Genomic DNA, 16,959 nt, shown 5'->3' with positions numbered 1-16,959 from the left:
ATGACGTCACTTACTGCTGGGGCTATGACATCCCTTCCCGCGGGCCTATGATGTCACTTCCCACTGGGCCTGGGACATCATTTTCCGCGGGGCTATGATGTCACTTCCTGCTGGGGGCTATGGCATTGCTTCCTACGGGGGGCTATGACGTCACTTCCCACTGGGGCTGTGACGTCACTTAATGCGGGGGCTGTGACATCACTTCACACCGGGGCTATTGCGTCACTTCCCGCAGGGGCTGTGACATCACTTACTGCGGGGGGGCTATGACATCACTTCCTGCCAGGGCTATGATGTCACTTCCCGTGGGGCTATGACGTCACTTACTGTGGGGGCTATGACGTCACTTTCCCGTGAGGCTGTGGCGTCACTTCCCGCGGGGCTTGTGACGTCACTTCCCACGGGGGGGCTGTGACGTCACTTCCCGCGGGGGGGCTGTGACGTCACTTCCTGCTGGGGGTGTGTGACGTGACGGCTGGGGTCCCGGCGCAGGGGAGGACGAGGAGGAGACGATCGCGGCGCAGGAGCGGCTGGAGGGGGACGTGGATCACAAGCAGGAGCTGGACGACCTGGCCAGGGAGGGTGGGTGATACAGGGGTGGGGGGGTGGGTGGGGGGCACGTGTGGGGGGGTTGGGGGGCACGTGGGGGGGTCACATGGGGGTGGGGGACACGTGGAGGGGACATGGGGGTCACGGGGGGGTGGGGGACACGTGGCTGGGGGTGGGGGGCATGTGGGGGGGGTGGGGGACGTGTGGGGGGTGGGGGATGTGTGGGGGGTGGAGGACGTGGGGGGTGGGACATGTGTGGGGTCATGGGGGGTGGGTCATGGGGGGTGGGGGGCATGTGTGGGGGGATGGGACACGTGGGGGGACACAGGGGGGGAGTGGGGGACACAGGTGGGGGGGGTGGGGGACACGTGGGGGGGACACATGGGGGTGGGGGACACGGGGGGATGGGGGACACATGGGGTGGGACACGTGTGGGGGTGGGGGTCATGTGCGGGGGTGGGGGACACATGTGTGCAGGGACATGTGGGTGGACACCAAGGGAGATGAGTAGGGTGACACATACATGTGCACACGTATGTTGAGGCGTGTGGGAGGCATGTAAGGACCTGGTGGGACACGTGGGCAGCTCCTGGGGGTAGGACAGGGGGGACACGTGTGGAGGGACATGTGGGGGAACACCAGGGGAGACATGTAGAGGGACACACGCATTTGCACACGTATGTGGAGGCATGTTGAGGCGTGTTGAGATATGTAAGAATCCGTGTGGGGGCATGTGGGCATCTCCTGGGGGTGGGACGGGGGACACACGTGTGCAGGGACACGTGGGGGGACACCAGGGACACATGTAGGGTGGGATACATGTGTCAAGCATGTGCACATGTATGTGGAGGCGTGTTGAGGCGTGTGGGAGGCATGTAAGGACCTGGTGGGACACGTGGGCAGCTGCTGGGGGTAGGACAGGGGACACACACATGTGCAGGGACACGTGGGAGGACACCAGGGGAGTCATGTAGGGCAACACATACACGTGTTAAGCATGTGCACATATATGTGGAGGCGTGTTGAGGCATGTAAGGACCCGGGGGGACTCGTGGGCAACTCCTGGGGGTGGGACAGGGGGGACACATGTGTGCAGGGACACGTGTGGGGACACCAGGGGAGTCATGTAGGGCAACACATACATGTGCTAAGCATGTGCACATATATGTGGAGGCGTGTTGAGGCATGTAAGAGGCATGTGGGGGGCATGTAAGGACCTGGGGGTACACGTGGGCAGCTCCAGGGGGTGGGACAGGGGGGGACACATGTGTGCAGGGACACGTGTGGGGACACCAGGGGAGACATGTAGGGTGGCACATACATGTACACACGTATGTGGAGGCATGTTGGGGCATGTGGGAGGCATGTAAGGTCCCAGGGGGACACGTGGGCAGCTCTTGGGGGTGGGACAAGGGGACACACATGCACAGAGACACGTGAGGGGACACCAGGGGAGACATGTAGGGAGCCACATACATGTGCACACGTATGTGGAGGCATGTTGAAGCATGTTGAGGCATGGAAGGACCTGGTGGGTCACGTGGGCAGCTCCTGGGGGTGGGACAGGGGGGACACATGTGTGCAGGGACAGGTGTGGGATGGATGGGGACATGCACACGTGTGCACACGCGTGTTGTAGGCGTGTAGTAAGCGTGTTGCCCCCCCAGGGGCGCTGCCCATGGAGGAGCTGCTCCAGCAATACGCCGGCGCCTTCGCCGACTCCGACTGCGCCAGCAGCACCCGCTCGGGTAGGGACCCCCACCCAGGGGGCAGAGGGGCACCCATGGGGGGTGTGGGGTGGGGGGACACCCGTGGGAACCCCCCTATAGGGGTCATAGGGGCACCCGTGGGGGTGGGGGGTAGGGGGCACCCATAGGGACCCCCACCCAGGGGGCAGAGGGGCACCCATGGGGAGTGGGGGATGGGGGGGCACCCTGGGAACCCCCCCAGGGGTCAGAGGGGCACCCATGGGGGTGGGGGGTGGGGGGCGCCCCTGGGGACCCCCCCAGGGGTCATGGGGGCACCCATGGGGGGTGGGGGGTGGGAGGGCACCCATGGGGATCCCTCCCCAGGGGTCAGAGGGGCACCCGTGGGGAGGCACCCTGGGAACCCCCCCCCAGGGGTCAGAGGGGCACCCGTGGGGGTGGGGGATGGGGGGGCACCCGTGGGGACCCCCCCCAGGGGTCAGAGGGGCACCCATGGGTGGTGGGGGGCACCCCTGGGTCCTAGAGATCTCCACCCAAGTCCCATAGGGCCACCCCTGGGTCCTAGAGACCCCCACCCATGGGTGCTATAGGTCTATTCGTGGTCCTAGAGCCCCCCCCCAAGTCCCATAGGGGCACCCCTGGGTCCTAGAGACCCCCACCCAAGTCCCATAGGGCCACCCCTGGGTCCTAGAGACCCCCACCCATGGGTGCTGTAGGTCTATTCGTGGTCCTAGAGACCCCCCGCAAGTCCCATAGGGGCACCCCTGGGTCCTAGAGACCCCTACCCAAGTCCCACAGGGGCACCCCTGGGTCCTAGAGACCCCCACCCAGGTGTCATAGGGGCACCCCTGGCTGCTAGAGACCCCCACCCATGGGTGCTATAGGTCTGTTTGTGGTCCTGGAGACCCCCACTCAGGTGTCATAGGGGCACCCCTGGGTCCTAGAGACCCCCACTCAGGTGTCATAGGGGCACCCCTGGGTCCTAGAGACCCCCACCCAAGTCCCATAGGGGCTACCCCTGGGTCCTAGAGACCCCCACCCAGGTGTCATATGGGCACCCCTGGGTCCTAGAGACCCCCACCCATAGGTGCTATAGGTCTGTTTGTGGTCCTGGAGACCCCCACCCAAGTCCCATAGGGGCACCCCTGGGTCCTAGAGACCCCCATCCAGGTGTCATAGAGGCACCCCTGGGTCCTAGAGACCCCCACCCAAGTCCTATAGGGCTACCCCTGGGTCCTAGAGACCCCCACCTGTGGGTGCCATAGGTCTCAAGTCCTATAGGGGCACCCCTGGGTCCTAGAGACCCCCACCCATGGGTGCTGTATGTCTATTCATGGTACTAGAGACCCCCACCCAAGTCCCATAGGGGCACCTCTGGGTCCTGGAGACCCCCACCCATGGGTGCTATAGGTCTATTCATGGTCCTAGAGACCCCCACCCAAGTACAGTAGGGGCACCCCTGGGTCCTAGAGACCCCCACCCAAGTCCCATAGGGGCTCCCCTGGGTCCTAGAGACCCCCACCCATGGGTGCTATAGGTCTACTCGTGGTCCTAGAGACCCCCACCCAGGTGTTATAGGGGCACCCCTGGGTCCTACGGACCCCCACCCAAGTCCTATAGGGCCACCCCTGGGTGCTAGAGACCCCCACCCATGTACCATAGGGGCTACCCCTGGGTCGTAGAGACCCCCACCCATGGGTGCTATAGGTCTGTTTGTGGTCCTGGAGACCCCCACCCAAGTACAGTAGGGGCACCCCTGGGTCCTAGAGCCCCCCACCCATGGGTGCTATAGGTCTACTCGTGGTCCTAGAGACCCCCACCCACCTGAGTCCCATAGGGCCACCCCTGGGTCCTAGAGACCCCCACCCACCCAAGTCCCACAGGGGCACCCATGGGTGCTGGCCCCCACCTTCAGCCTCTCTGTCCCCCCCTCCCCCCCAGATTCCCCTGGGGCCGAGAGTGAGGAGGAAGAGGAGGAGGAGGAGGAAGAGGAAGAGGAGGAAGAGGAAGAGGAAGAAGAGGAGGAAGAGGAAGAAGAAGAGGAAGACGACGACGAAGAAGAAGAAGACGACCAAGAAGACACCGAAACGGGTCCCCCCAGCCAAGAAACCCCATCCCCCCCACCTCCCAGCACCCAACAACACCCAGGAACCCCCCACCCCATCCCCCCCCCACCCATCCCACCCACCCCCACCCCAAAGAAAGAAATCACCGACATCGCCGCCGCCGCCGAGAGCCTCCAACCCAAAGGTTACACCTTGGCCACCACCCAGGTAAAAACCCTTTCCACCCCCACCTATGGGTGCTAAAGGGTCAGAAGGACCCTCTTAACATCACCCACCCACCCACCCACCTAGGTGAAGACCCCCATCCCCCACCTGCTGAGGGGGACGCTGAGGGAGTATCAGCACATCGGGTTGGACTGGTTGGTCACCATGTATGAGAAGAAGCTCAATGGGATCTTGGCTGATGAGATGGGACTGGGGAAGACCATCCAGACCATCTCCCTCCTGGCCCACCTGGCCTGTGAGAAGGGTGAGTGAGGGGGGGAGCACCCACCCTGCTTGAAAAAAGGGTGGGGGGGGGGGTTGGATAGGTTTGGGTAGCTTGTGGGTGCTGGTGGGGTGTTGGGTGGGTCTTGGTTGGGGTCTTGGTTGGGTCTTGGTTGGGTGTAGATGACCCTCCATAATGTCCTCAGGTGCTGGGGGGGTCTTCTTGGGGTGTCCAAGGTCTATCTGAAGACTCTTGGGTGATGGGGGGTCTTCACGGGGGTCTCTGAGCACCCATGGGTGCTGGTGGGGTCTTGGATGGCGTCTTGGGTGCGTCTTGGGTGGGTTTTGGGTGGGTTTAGAGGGCTTATCGTGGTGTTTTTAGGTGCTGGGGGGTCTTCTTGGGGTCTCCAAGGTCCATCTGAGCACCTATGGGTGGTGGTAGGGTCTTCATGGGTGTCTCTGAGCACCCATGGGTGCTGGTTGGGTCTTGAGTGGGGTCTTGGTTGGGTTTTGGTTGGGTCTTGGTTGGGTCTAGATGACCCATCATGGTGTTTTCAGGTGCTGGGGGGTCTTTGTGGGGTCTCCAAGGTCCATCTGAAGACCCTTGGGTGATGGGGGGGTCTTCATGGGGGTCTCTGAGCACCCATGGGTGCTGGTTTGTTCTTGGTTGGGTCTTGGTTGGGTCTTGGTTGGGGTTTTGGTTGGGTCTTGGTTGGGTGTAGATGACCCATCGTGGTGTTTTCAGGTGCTGGGGAGTCTTTGTGGGGTCTCCAAGTTCCATCTGAGCACCCATGGGTGGTGGTGGGGCCTTCATGGGGGTCTCTGAGCACCCATGGGTGCCTGTTGGGTCTTGAGTGTGGTCTTGTGTGGGGTCTTGGTTGGGTTTTGGTTGGGTTTTGGGTGGGTTTTGGGTGGGTTTAGAGGGCTTATCGTGGTGTTTTTAGGTGCTGGGGGGTCTTCTTGGGGTCTCCAAGGTCCATCTGAGCACCCATGGGGTCTTCCTAGCGTCTTTAGGGCCCACTGGAGCACCCATGGGTGCTGGTGGGGTCTTGTGTGGGGTCTTGGTTGGGTTTTGGTTGGGTTTTGGGTGGGTCTTGGGTGGGTTTAGAGGGCTTATCGTGGTGTTTTTAGGTGCTGGGGGGTCTTCTTGGGGTCTCCAAGGTCTGTCTGAGCACCCATGGGGTCTTCCTAGGGTCTCTGGGGCCCACTGGAGCACCCATGGGTGCTGGTGGGGTCTTGGATGAGGTCTTGGTTGGGTCTTGGTTGGGTTTTGGTTGGGTTTTGGGTGGGTTTAGAGGGCTTATCGTGGTGTTTTTAGGTGCTGGGGAGTCTTCTTGGGGTCTCCAACATCTGTCTGAGCACCCATGGGGTCTTCCTAGGGTCTCTGGGGCCCACTGGAGCACCCATGGGTGCTGGTGGGGTCTTGGTTGGGGTCTTGGTTGGGTCTTGGTTGGGTTTCAGTTGGGTCTTGGTTGGGTGTAGATGACCCATCGTGGTGTTTTCAGGTGCTGGGGGGTCTTCTTGGGGTCTCCAAGGTCCATCTGAAGACTCTTGGGTGATGTGGGGTCTTCATGGGTGTCTCTGAGCACCCTTGGGTGCTGGTTGGGTCTTGGTGGGGTCTTGGGTTGGGTCTTGGTTGGGGTCTTGGTTGGGTCTTGGTTGGGTGTAGATGATCCTCCATAATGTCCTCAGGTGCTGGGGGGTCTTCATGGGGTCTCCAAGGTCCATCTGAAGACTCTTGGGTGATGGGGGGTCTTCATGGGGGTCTCTGAGCACCCATGGGTGCCTGTTGGGTCTTGAGTGTGGTCTTGTGTGGGGTCTTGGTTGGGTTTTGGTTGGGTTTTGGGTGGGTTTTGGGTGGGTTTAGAGGGCTTATCGTGGTGTTTTTAGGTGCTGGGGGGTCTTCTTGGGGTCTCCAAGGTCCATCTGAGCACCCATGGGTGGTGGTGGGGTCTTCATGGGGGTCTCTGAGCACCCATGGGTGCTGGTTCGGGTCTTGGCTGGGGTCTTGTGTGGGTTTTGGGTGGGTTTTGGGTGTGTTTAGAGGGCTTATCGTGGTGTTTTCAGGTGTTGGGGGGTCTTTGTGGGGTCTCAAAACCTATCTGAGCACCCATGGGTGGTGATGGGGTCCTCTTGGGGTCTTTGAGCACCCATGGGTGCTGGTTTGTTCTTGGTTGGGTCGTGGTTGGGTCTTGGTTGGGGTTTTGGTTGGGTCTTGGTTGGGTGTAGATGACCCATCGTGGTGTTTTCAGGTGCTGGGGAGTCTTTGTGGGGTCTCCAAGTTCCATCTGAGCACCCATGGGTGGTGGTGGGGCCTTCAGGGGGGTCTCTGAGCACCCACGGGTGCCTGTTGGGTCTTGAGTGTGGTCTTGTGTGGGGTCTTGGTTGGGTTTTGGTTGGGTTTTGGGTGGGTTTTGGGTGGGTTTAGAGGGCTTATCGTGGTGTTTTTAGGTGCTGGGGGGTCTTCTTGGGGTCTCCAAGGTCCATCTGAGCACCCATGGGGTCTTCCTAGCGTCTTTAGGGCCCACTGGAGCACCCATGGGTGCTGGTGGGGTCTTGGATGAGGTCTTGGTTGGGTCTTGGTTGGGTTTTGGTTGGGTTTTGGGTGGGTTTAGAGGGCTTATCGTGGTGTTTTTAGGTGCTGGGGAGTCTTCTTGGGGTCTCCAACATCTGTCTGAGCACCCATGGGGTCTTCCTAGGGTCTCTGGGGCCCACTGGAGCACCCATGGTTGCTGGTGGGGTCTTGGTTGGGGTCTTGGTTGGGTCTTGGTTGGGTTTCAGTTGGGTCTTGGTTGGGTGTAGATGACCCATCGTGGTGTTTTCAGGTGCTGGGGGGTCTTCTTGGGGTCTCCAAGGTCCATCTGAAGACCCTTGGGTGATATGGGGTCTTCACGGGGGTCTCTGAGCACCCTTGGGTGCTGGTTGGGTCTTGGGTGGGGTCTTGGGTGGGTCTTGGTTTGGTTTCAGTTGGCTCTTGGTTGGGTGTAGATGACCCATCGTGGTGTTTTCAGGTGCTGAGGGGTCTTCTTGGGGTCTCCAAGGTCCATCTGAGCACCCATGGGGTCTTCCTAGCGTCTTTAGGGCCCACTGGAGCACCCATGGGTGCTGGTGGGCTCTTGTGTGGGGTCTTGGTAGGGTTTCAGTTAGGTCTTGGTTGGGTCTTGGTTGGGTCTAGATGACCAACCATGGTGTTCTCAGGTGCTGGGGGGTCTTCATGGGGTCTCCAAGGTCCATCTGAAGACTCTTGGGTGATGGGGGGTCTTCATGGGGGTCTCTGAGCACCCATGGGTGCCTGTTGGGTCTTGAGTGTGGTCTTGTGTGGGGTCTTGGTTGGGTTTTGGTTGGGTTTTGGGTGGGTTTTGGGTGGGTTTAGAGGGCTTATCGTGGTGTTTTTAGGTGCTGGGGGGTCTTCTTGGGGTCTCCAAGGTCTGTCTGAGCACCCATGGGGTCTTCCTAGGGTCTCTGGGGCCCACTGGAGCACCCATGGGTGCTGGTGGGGTCTTGGATGAGGTCTTGGTTGGGTCTTGGTTGGGTTTTGGTTGGGTCTTGGTTGGGTCTAGATGACCAACCATGGTGTTCTCAGGTGCTGGGGGGTCTTCTTGGGGTCTCCAAGGTCCATCTGAAGACCCTTGGGTGGTGGTGGGGCCTTCAGGGGGGTCTCTGAGCACCCATGGGTGCCTGTTGGGTCTTGAGTGTGGTCTTGTGTGGGGTTTTGGTTGGGTTTTGGGTGGGTTTTGGGTGGGTTTAGAGGGCTTATCGTGGTGTTTTCAGGTGCTGGGGGGTCTTCTTGGGGTCTCCAAGGTCCATCTGAAGACCCTTGGGTGATGGGGGGGTCTTCACGGGGGTCTCTGAGCACCCATGGGTGCTGGTGGGGTCTTGGATGGCGTCTTGGTTGGGGTCTTGGTTGGGTCTTGGCTGGGTTTAGAGGGCTCATCATGGTGTTTTCAGGTGCTGGGGGGTCTTCTTGGGGTCTCCAAGGTCCATCTGAGCACCCATGGGTGGTGGTGGGGTCTTCATGGGGGTCTCTGAGCACCCATGGGTGCTGGTTGGGTCTTGTGTGGGGTCTTGGGTGGGTTTTGGGTGGGTGTTGTCAATCTCCCCCCACCCTGATGCCGTCCCTCCACCCCAAAGCCAACCCCCCAACCCAATCCCACTCCTCCACCCCAAAACCACCCCCCCACCCTGATACCACCCCCCACCCCAAACCCAACTCCCCCAACCCAATCCCACCCCCCACTCCAAACCCAATCCCCCCACCCCAAAACCACCCCCCCACCCTGATTCCACCCTCCCACCCCAAAACCACCCCCCCACCCTGATACCACCCCACACCCCAAACCCAACTCCCCCAACCCAATCCCACCCCCCACCCCAAACCCAATCCCCCCACCCCAAAACCACCCCCCTACCCTGATACCACCCCCCCACCCTAAAGCCACCCCCCCACCCCAAACCCAACCCCCCCACCCTGATACCACCCCCCCACCCCAAACCCAATCCCCCCACCCCAAAACCACCCCCACCACCCTGATTCCACCCCCAACCCCCACCTCACCCCCCCCACTCTGATGCCACCCCCACCCCAAACCCCACACCCCAAACCCAACCCCCCCACCCTGATTCCACCCCCCACCCTAAACCCAAGCCCCCCACCCCAAAGCCACCCCCCACCCCAAACCTAACCCCCCCACCCAGATACCACCCCCCCACCCCAAACTTACCCCCCCACCCCAAAACCACCCCACCACCCCGATTCCACCCCCCTACCCCAAACCCATCTCCCCCACCCCAAAACCACCCCCCACACCCTGATACCACCCCCCACCCCAAACCCAACCCCCCTCCCCAAAGCCAACCCCCACCCCAATCCCGCCCCCCCACCCCAAACCCAACCCCCCACCCTAAAGCCACCCCCCCACCCCAACCCTAACTCCCCCACCCCAAAGCCACCCCCCCACCCCAAAACCAACCCCCCCACCCCAAAACTAAGCCCCCCACCCTGATACCACCCCCCCACCCCAAACCCAACCCCCCACCCTAAAGCAAACCCCCCTACCCAATCCCATCCCCCTCCACCCCGATGCCACCCACCACCCTAAACCCAACCCCAAACTCAACCCCCCCACCCCAACCCCCCCCCCCACCCTGATACCACCCCCCCACCCCAAACCCAACTCCCCCAACCCAATCCCATCCCCCACCCTAACCCCAAACCCACCCCCCCCACCCCAAAGCCAACCCCCCACCCCAAAGCCACCCCCACACCCTGATGCCACCCCCCCACTCCAAACCCAACCCCCCACCCAGATACCACCCCCCCACCCTGATTCCACCCCAAACCCCACCCCCCTACCCCGATTCCACCCCCCACCCCAAACCAAATCCCTCCACCCCAAACCCACCCCCCCCACCCTGATACCACCCCCCCACCCCAAACCCAACCCCCCACCCTAAAGCCACCCCCCCACCCCAACCCTAACTCCCCCCACCCTGATACCACCCCGCACCCCCAACCCCACCCCCCCCCGATTCCACCCCCAAACCCAACCCCCCCACCCAGACACCACCCCCCCACCCCAAACCCAACTCCCCCAGCCCAAAACCACCTCCCCGATACCACTCCCCACCCCAAACCCAACCCCCCCACCCAGATACCACCCCCCCACCCCAAACCCAACCCCTCCACCCCAAAACCACCCCCCCACCCCGATACCACCCCCCACCCCAAACCCACCCTCCCACCCCTAAACCCAACCCCCCACCCTGATGCCACCCTCCACCCCAAACCCAACCCCCCCACCGTGATACCACCCCCCCACCATGATACCACCCCCCCACCCTAAAGCCACCCCCCCACCCCAACCCTAACTCCCCCACCCAGATACCACCCCCCCACCCCAAACCCAACCCCCCACCCTAAAGCCACCCCCACCACCCTGATTCCACCCCCAACCCCCACCTCACCCCCCCCACTCTGATGCCACCCCCCACCCCAAACCCCACACCCCAAACCCAACCCCCCCACCCTGATGCCACCCCCCACCCTAAAGCCACCCCCCACCCCCAACCCACCTCCCCACCCTAAAGCCAACCCCAAACTCAACCCCCCCACCCCAAAACCACCCCACCACCCTGATTCCAAACCCAAACCCCCCACCCTGATACCACCCCCCCAACCCAATCCCACCCTCCCCACCCTGATTCCACCCCCCACCCTAAACCCAAGCCCCCCACCCCAAAGCCACCCCCCAACCCTGATACCACCCCCTACCCCAAACCCAACCCCCCACCCTGATACCACCCCGCACCCCAAACCCCACCCCAAACCCAGCCCCCCCACCCCAAAGGCCCCCCCACCCTAATGCCACCCCCCACCCCAAAACCACCCCCCCCACCCAGATACCACCCCCCCACCCCAATTCCACCCCCCACCCTAAACCCCCCCCCCAACCTAATCCCACCCCTACCCCATAAGCCCCAACCCCAATTCCACCCCCCCACCCTAAACCCCACCCCCCCCACCCTGATGCCACCCCCCCTCCCCGCAGGCAGCTGGGGCCCCCACCTCATCATCGTCCCCACCAGCGTGATGCTGAACTGGGAGATGGAGCTGAAGCGCTGGTGTCCCAGTTTCAAGATCCTCACCTACTACGGGGCCCAGAAGGAGCGACGCCTCAAGAGACAGGTGACCCCCCCCCCTAAAAACCCACCCATGGGTGCTGGTTGGTGGTTTGAGGTGGGGGGGGGGGTCTCCCAAAAGGTTGTTTACTCACTGTTTTTTGGGGGGGTTGGTGGTCTGGGGGGGGTTGGGATTTGTTTGCTCACCCAGGGGTGGACCAAACCCAACGCCTTCCACGTGTGCATCACGTCCTACAAGCTGGTGCTGCAGGACCACCAGGCCTTCAGGAGGAAGAACTGGAAGTACCTCATCCTGGATGAGGCTCAGAACATCAAGAACTTCAAGTCCCAACGTTGGCAGTCGCTGCTCAACTTCAACAGGTCCTTGGGGCAGCACCCAGGGGGGATTTGGGGGCACCCCAGGGGGATTTGGGGGCACCCCGGGGGGATTTGGGGGCACCATGTGGAGATATCGGGGCACCACGTGGGGATTTGGGGTGAGCGAGGTGGGATGGGGGGCAACCAAGATGAGATGGGGGCAACCAAGGGGCTGGTGGACACCCCATGGGGCTGGTGGGCACCTTGGGGTGCTGGTAGACATCCCATGGGGCTGGTGGGCAACCAAGATGGGTTGGGGGGCAACCAAGATGAGTTGGGGGCAACCAAGGGGCTGGTGGGCACCCCAAGGGGTTGGTGGTGGACACCCCAAGGGGCTGGTGGGCACCCCAACGCTGGCAGTCGCTGCTCAACTTCAACAGGTCCTTGGGGCAGCACCCAGGGGGGATTTGGGGGCACCCCAGGGGGATTTGGGGGCACCCAGGGGGGATTTGGGGGCACCATGTGGAGATATTGGGGCACCACGTGGGGATTTGGGGTGAGTGAGGTGGGATGGGGGGCAACCAAGTGGGTGGTAGTCGCTGCTCAACTTCAACAGGTCCTTGGGGCAGCACCCAGGGGGGATTTGAGGCACCCAGGGGGGATTTGGGGGCACCCAGGGGGGATATCGGGGCACCACGTGGGGATCTGGGGGCACCACGTGGGGATATGGGGGCACCATGTGGGGATTTGGGGTGAGTGAGGTGGGATGGGGGGCAACCAAGATGAGTTTGGGGCAACCAAGGGGCTGGTGGGCACCCCAAGGGTGGTAGTTGCTGCTCAATTTCAACAGGTCCTTGGGGCAGCACCCAGGGGGGATTTGGGGGCACCCAGGGGGGATTTGGGGGCACCATGTGGAGATATCGGGGCACCACATGGGGATTTGGGGTGAGTGAGGTGGGATGGGGGGCAACCAAGATGAGTTGGGGGCAACCAAGGGGCTGGTGGGCACCCCAAGGGGTTGGTGGTGGACACCCCAAGGGGCTGGTGGGCACCCCAACGCTGGCAGTCGCTGCTCAACTTCAACAGGTCCTTGGGGCAGCACCCAGGGGGGATTTGGGGGCACCCAGGGGGGATCTGGGGGCACCCCGGGGGGATTTGGGGGCACCACGTGGGGATCTGGGGGCACCACGTGGGGATTTGGGGTGAGTGAGGTGGGATGGGGGGCAACCAAGGGTGGTAGTCGCTGCTCAACTTCAACAGGTCCTTGGGGCAGCACCCAGGGGGGGATTTGGGGGCACCCCAGGGGGATTTGGGGGCACCCAGGGGGGATCTGGGGGCACCCAGGGGGGATATCGGGGCACCACGTGGGGATATGGGGGCACCATGTGGGGATATGGGGTGAACGAGGTGGGATGGGGGGCAACCAAGATGAGTTGGGGGCAACTAAGGGGCTGGTGGGCACCTCAAGGAGCTGGTGGGCACCTTGGGGTGGTGGTGGACACCCCATGGGGCTGGTGGGCAACCAAGATGGGATGGGGGCAACTAAGGGGCTGGGGAGCAACCAAGGGGCTGGTGGGTACCTTGGGGTGGTGCTGGACACCCCATGGGGCTGGTGATGGACACCCCATGCGGCTGGTGGGCACCCCAAGGGTGGTAGTTGCTGCTCAACTTCAACAGGTCCTTGGGGCAGCACCCAGGGGGGATCTGGGGGCACCCAGGGGGGATCTGGGGGCACCCAGGGGGGATCTGGGGGCACCACATGGGGATTTGGGGTGAGCCAGGTGGGATGGGGGGCAACCAAGATGAGTTGGGGGCAACCAAGGGGCTGGTGGACACCCCAAGGGGTTGGTGGTGGACACCCCATGGGGCTGGTGGGCACCCCAACGCTGGCAGTCGCTGCTCAACTTCAACAGGTCCTTGGGGCAGCACCCAGGGGGGATCTGGGGGCACCCCGGGGGGATTTGGGGGCACCACGTGGGGATATGGGGTGAGTGAGGTGGGATGGGGGGCAACCAAGGGTGGTAGTCGCTGCTCAACTTCAACAGGTCCTTGGGGCAGCACCCAGGGGGGATTTGGGGCACCCAGGGGGGATTTGGGGGCACCCCGTGGGGATCTGGGGGCACCACATGGGGATTTGGGGTGAGCCAGGTGGGATGGGGGGCAACCAGGTGGGATTGGGGGCAACCAAGGGTGGCAGTTGCTGCTCAACTTCAACAGGTCCTCGGGGCAGCACCCAGGGGGGATTTGGGGGCACCCCAGGGGGATTTGGGGGCACCCCGGGGGGATTTGGGGGCACCCCAGGGGGATTTGGGGGCACCCAGGGGGGATATCGGGGCACCACGTGGGGATTTGGGGTGAGCGAGGTGGGATGGGGGGCAACCAAGATGGGTTGGGGGCAACCAAGGGGCTGGTGGGCACCCCAAGGGTGGTAGTCGCTGCTCAACTTCAACAGGTCCTTGGGGCAGCACCCAGGGGGGAGCTGGGGACACCCAGGGGGGATTTGGGGCACCACGTGGGGATTTGGGGGCACCATGTGGGGATATGGGATGAGTGAGGTGGGATGGGGGGCAACCAAGGGTGGTAGTCGCTGCTCAACTTCAACAGGTCCTTGGGGCAGCACCCAGGGGGGATTTGGGGGCACCCAGGGGGGAGCTGGGGGCACCCAGGGGGGATTTGGGGGCACCCTGGGGGGATCTGGGGGCACCCAGGGGGGATTTGGGGGCACCATGTGGAGATATCGGGGCACCATGTGGGGATTTGGGGTGAGTGAGGTGGGATGGGGGTAACCAAGATGAGATGGGGGCAACCAAGGGGCTGGCGGACACCCCATGGGGCTGGTGGGCAACCAAGATGAGTTGGGGGCAACCAAGGGGCTGGTGGGCACCCCAAGGGGTTGGTGGTGGACACCCCAAGGGGCTGGTGGGCACCCCAACGCTGGCAGTCGCTGCTCAACTTCAACAGGTCCTTGGGGCAGCACCCCGGGGGGATCTGGGGGCACCCAGGGGGGAGCTGGGGGCACCCTGGAGGGATTTGGGGGCACCACGTGGGGATTCGGGGTGAGCGAGGTGGGATGGGGGGCAACCAAGATGAGTTGGGGGCAACCAAGGGGCTGGTGGGCACCCCAAGGGTGGTAGTTGCTGCTCAACTTCAACAGGTCCTTGGGGCAGCACCCAGGGGGGATTTGGGGCACCCAGGGGGGATCTGGGGGCACCCAGGGGGGATCTGGGGGCACCACGTGGGGATATCGGGGCACCACGTGGGGATTTGGGGTGAGTGAGGTGGGATGGGGGGCAACCAAGATGAGTTGGGGGCAACCAAGGGGCTGGTGGACACCCCAAGGGGCTGGTGGGCACCTTGGGGTGGTGATGGACACCCCAAGGGGCTGGTGGGCACCTTGGGGTGGTGATGGACACCCCATGGGGCTGGTGGGCACCCCAACGCTGGCAGTTGCTGCTCAACTTCAACAGGTCCTTGGGGCAGCACCCAGGGGGGATTTGGGGCACCCAGGGGGGAGCTGGGGGCACCCAGGGGGGATTTGGGGGCACTATGTGGGGATTTGGGGGCACCACGTAGGGATCTGGGGGCACCACGTGGGGATTTGGGGTGAGTGAGGTGGGATGGGGGGCAACCAAGTGGGTGGTAGTCGCTGCTCAACTTCAACAGGTCCTTGGGGCAGCACCCAGGGGGGATTTGGGGGCACCCAGGGGGGATTTGGGGGCACCCAGGGGGGATTTGGGGGCACCCTGGCGGGATATCGGGGCACCACGTGGGGATTTGGGGCACCATGTGGGGATTTGGGATGAACAAGGTGGGATGGGGGGCAACCACGTGGGTGGTGGGCACCCCAAGGGGCTGGTGGGCACCCAGCTATGGACTCCCCCACCCCTTGTCACCCATGGGTGCCCATCCTGACCCCCATCCCCTACTCTCTAAGGGTCCCCTGGCCAATCAGGACCACCCTTAGGTGCTCCTCAAAGACCTGGAGATGCTCTAAACCTCCCCAATCCCACCCCAAACCCCTCTCTACACCCATGGGTGACCAGCTATGGGTCCCCCCACCCCATGTCACCCATGGGTGCCCATCCTGACCCCCTCCCCACTTTCCTATGAGTTCTCTGGCTACTCAAAACCACCCATAGATGCTCCTCAAAGACCTGGAGATGCTCTAAACCTCCCGAATCCCACCCGAAATCCCTCCCAACACCCATGTGTGACCAGTTATGGGTCCCCCCACCCCACGTCACCCATGGGTGCCCATCCTGACCCCCCTCCTCACCTCCCCATGGCCACTGTTGCTTCTTGGGACCACCCTTAGGTGCTCCTCAAAGACCCGGAGATGCTCTAAACCTCCCGAATCCCACCCTAAACCCCCTCCCTACACCCATGTGTGACCAGTTATGGGTCCCCCCACCCCATATCACCCATGGGTGCCCATCCTGACCCCCCTCCCCACTTCCCTATGAGTCCCCTGGCCAATCAGGACCACCCATAGATGCTCCTCAAAGACCTGGAGATGCTCCAAACCTCCCCAATCCCACCCTAAATCCCTTCCCAACACCCATGTGTGACCATTTATGGGTCCCCCCACCCCATGTCACCCATGGGTGCCCATCCTGACCCCCTCCCCACTTTCCTATGAGTCCTCTGGCTACTCAAAACCACCCATAGATGCTCCTCAAAGACCTGGAGATGCTCCAAACCTCCCGAATCCCACCCCAAACCCCCTCCCAACACCCATGTGTCACCAGTTATGGGTCCCCCCACCCCATATCACCCATGGGTGCCCATCCTGACCCCCCTCCTCACCTCCCCACAGGCTCTCTGGCTACTCAAGACCACCCTTAGGTGCTCCTCAAAGACCTGGAGATGCTCTAAACCTCCCGAATCCCACCCCAAACCCCTCCCAACACCCATGTGTGACCAGTTATGGGTCCCCCCACCCCACGTCACCCATGGGTGCCAATCCAGACCCCCTCCCCACTTCTCTATGAGTCCCCTGTCCAATCAGAACCACCCTTAGGTGCTCCTCAAAGACCCGGAGATGCTCTAAACTTCCCCAATCCCACCCCAAACCCCTCTCTACACCCATGTGTGACCAGTTATGGGTCCCCCCACCCCATATCACCCATGGGTGCCCATCCTCACCCCCATCCCCTACTCTCCAAGGGTCCCTTGTCCAATCAGGACCACCCTTAGGTGCTCCTCAAAGACCTGGAGATGCTCCAAACCTCCCCAATCCCACCCCAAACCCCTCCCAACACCCATGTGTGACCAGC

At 62.7% G+C, this 16,959-nt stretch overlaps 1 protein-coding gene across 1 annotated transcript in view; it reads left to right on the top strand.

Annotated features, from left to right (window-relative positions):
- The first annotated feature begins 244 nt into the window (after positions 1 to 244).
- Positions 245 to 16,959, top strand: part of LOC311204191 (helicase SRCAP-like) — a 41,449-nt gene continuing 24,734 nt past the window's right edge. The window contains exons 1-6 of the mRNA XM_084280652.1: positions 245 to 582; positions 2,217 to 2,297; positions 4,197 to 4,528; positions 4,613 to 4,790; positions 11,296 to 11,432; positions 11,577 to 11,746. Of these exons, the coding sequence (XP_084136778.1) occupies positions 2,228 to 2,297; positions 4,197 to 4,528; positions 4,613 to 4,790; positions 11,296 to 11,432; positions 11,577 to 11,746 (887 nt within the window). The 5' untranslated portion in view covers positions 245 to 582; positions 2,217 to 2,227. The remainder of the gene's footprint in view (positions 583 to 2,216; positions 2,298 to 4,196; positions 4,529 to 4,612; positions 4,791 to 11,295; positions 11,433 to 11,576; positions 11,747 to 16,959) is intronic.

Source organism: Gallinula chloropus (assembly GCF_964237585.1).
Source record: "Gallinula chloropus genome assembly, contig: HAP1_SCAFFOLD_390, whole genome shotgun sequence".
Lineage (NCBI taxonomy): Eukaryota > Metazoa > Chordata > Aves > Gruiformes > Rallidae > Gallinula > Gallinula chloropus.
The sequence above is the reverse complement of the archived record's forward strand: the minus strand, read 5'-3'. Positions and strand labels throughout refer to the sequence as shown.